The sequence below is a fragment of the Myotis davidii genome, unplaced genomic scaffold, assembly GCF_000327345.1.
Source record: "Myotis davidii unplaced genomic scaffold, ASM32734v1 scaffold1762, whole genome shotgun sequence".
Taxonomy (NCBI): domain Eukaryota; kingdom Metazoa; phylum Chordata; class Mammalia; order Chiroptera; family Vespertilionidae; genus Myotis; species Myotis davidii.
The window spans coordinates 5,677-6,689 of NW_006293317.1; the positions used below are offsets into that span (position 1 = coordinate 5,677).

Here is a 1,013-nt window from a genome sequence, read left to right on the forward strand (position 1 = left end):
GCTGGAAGCGCTCTGCACGGGGCTCGTGGCCGTAACCGCAAGGCCCCGGCCCGAGTCACTCGCCTGTCTGTGTCCCCTGCCCTGGCTCAGACACCGGCGAGTGCAGGACAAACCCGTGCGGCGCCACCGTAGCCACGGAGCCCAGCTCACCTTCACTATGGAGACGCCGGACCCGATGTTGACCAGGAGATACGGGAAAATGTGGGGGTGGTTTGTCTGAAATCGGAACTCGGGGTCGGCGTCTTTCTGGTACACGAAGGCCTCCTGGGGGATGTTCTTCAGCACGAAGTTGCACCCCTTTATCAAGCAGGTCATCACGTCCTCCTTGGCCACCCTGCGAGGGAAGGCGGCCCTGAGCAGCCAGGCCACAGGGACCCACAGCCGCGCCGTGTCTCCTGGGCACGCTCCTGCCGAGGTGCAGCTCCTCACCCCAAAGACACAGGGGTCCTCGACAGAGCAGCCCGGATGGTGCCTGAGCCCTGAGTGCGCCTGCAGCCCCGCCCCCACCAATGGCTCCGCCTCCCCCTCTGCTCCCAGGGGCTGCAGCCTCGGGAGCCTCAGCCCAGCAGGACAGGCCGTGTTCTGCACCCTCTGTCCTCCTGGGGTTCGGCCACCGGAATCCTCTGCAGCCTGGCCCGGAGCCCTGCCCCAGGCCCCCTCCTGCTCCCACGACCCGGGGCGGGTACAGGAGCGGCTACCTCGGCGACCGCCACTTCAGAACCCCACCCCGAGAACGGAGGCACCCACCCCACGCCCCGGGGCCTGCGGTCCCCTTACCGCAGCCCCAGCTTCTGCTCGATGAGGTCCTTGAACTTGTAGGCCCCGCCCCCGGTGGCGTGGATGACCTTGGTCTCCGTGTTGACCAGGTGGTCGCGGACGAAGTCCAGGCAGGCCTCGATGTAGCTGTTCTCGAACTTGACGAAGTGCAGCCGGGCCGTCACCTCCTCCTGGACGGAGATCTCGTAGGGCGACTCGCGGTCCTGCTCCGCGTCCTGGGGCAGAGAGGGGGTCTG

General features: G+C 67.4%; 1 protein-coding gene across 1 annotated transcript in view; it reads right to left on the reverse strand.

Moving 5' to 3' along the window:
- The window catches only part of PANK4 (pantothenate kinase 4), a gene marked incomplete at both ends in the record, with an annotated part of 7,404 nt that overhangs the window by 5,673 nt on the left and 718 nt on the right, over positions 1–1,013 (reverse strand). The window contains 2 exons of the mRNA XM_015566077.1: positions 63–334; positions 778–992. Of these exons, the coding sequence (XP_015421563.1) occupies positions 63–334; positions 778–992 (487 nt within the window). The remainder of the gene's footprint in view (positions 1–62; positions 335–777; positions 993–1,013) is intronic.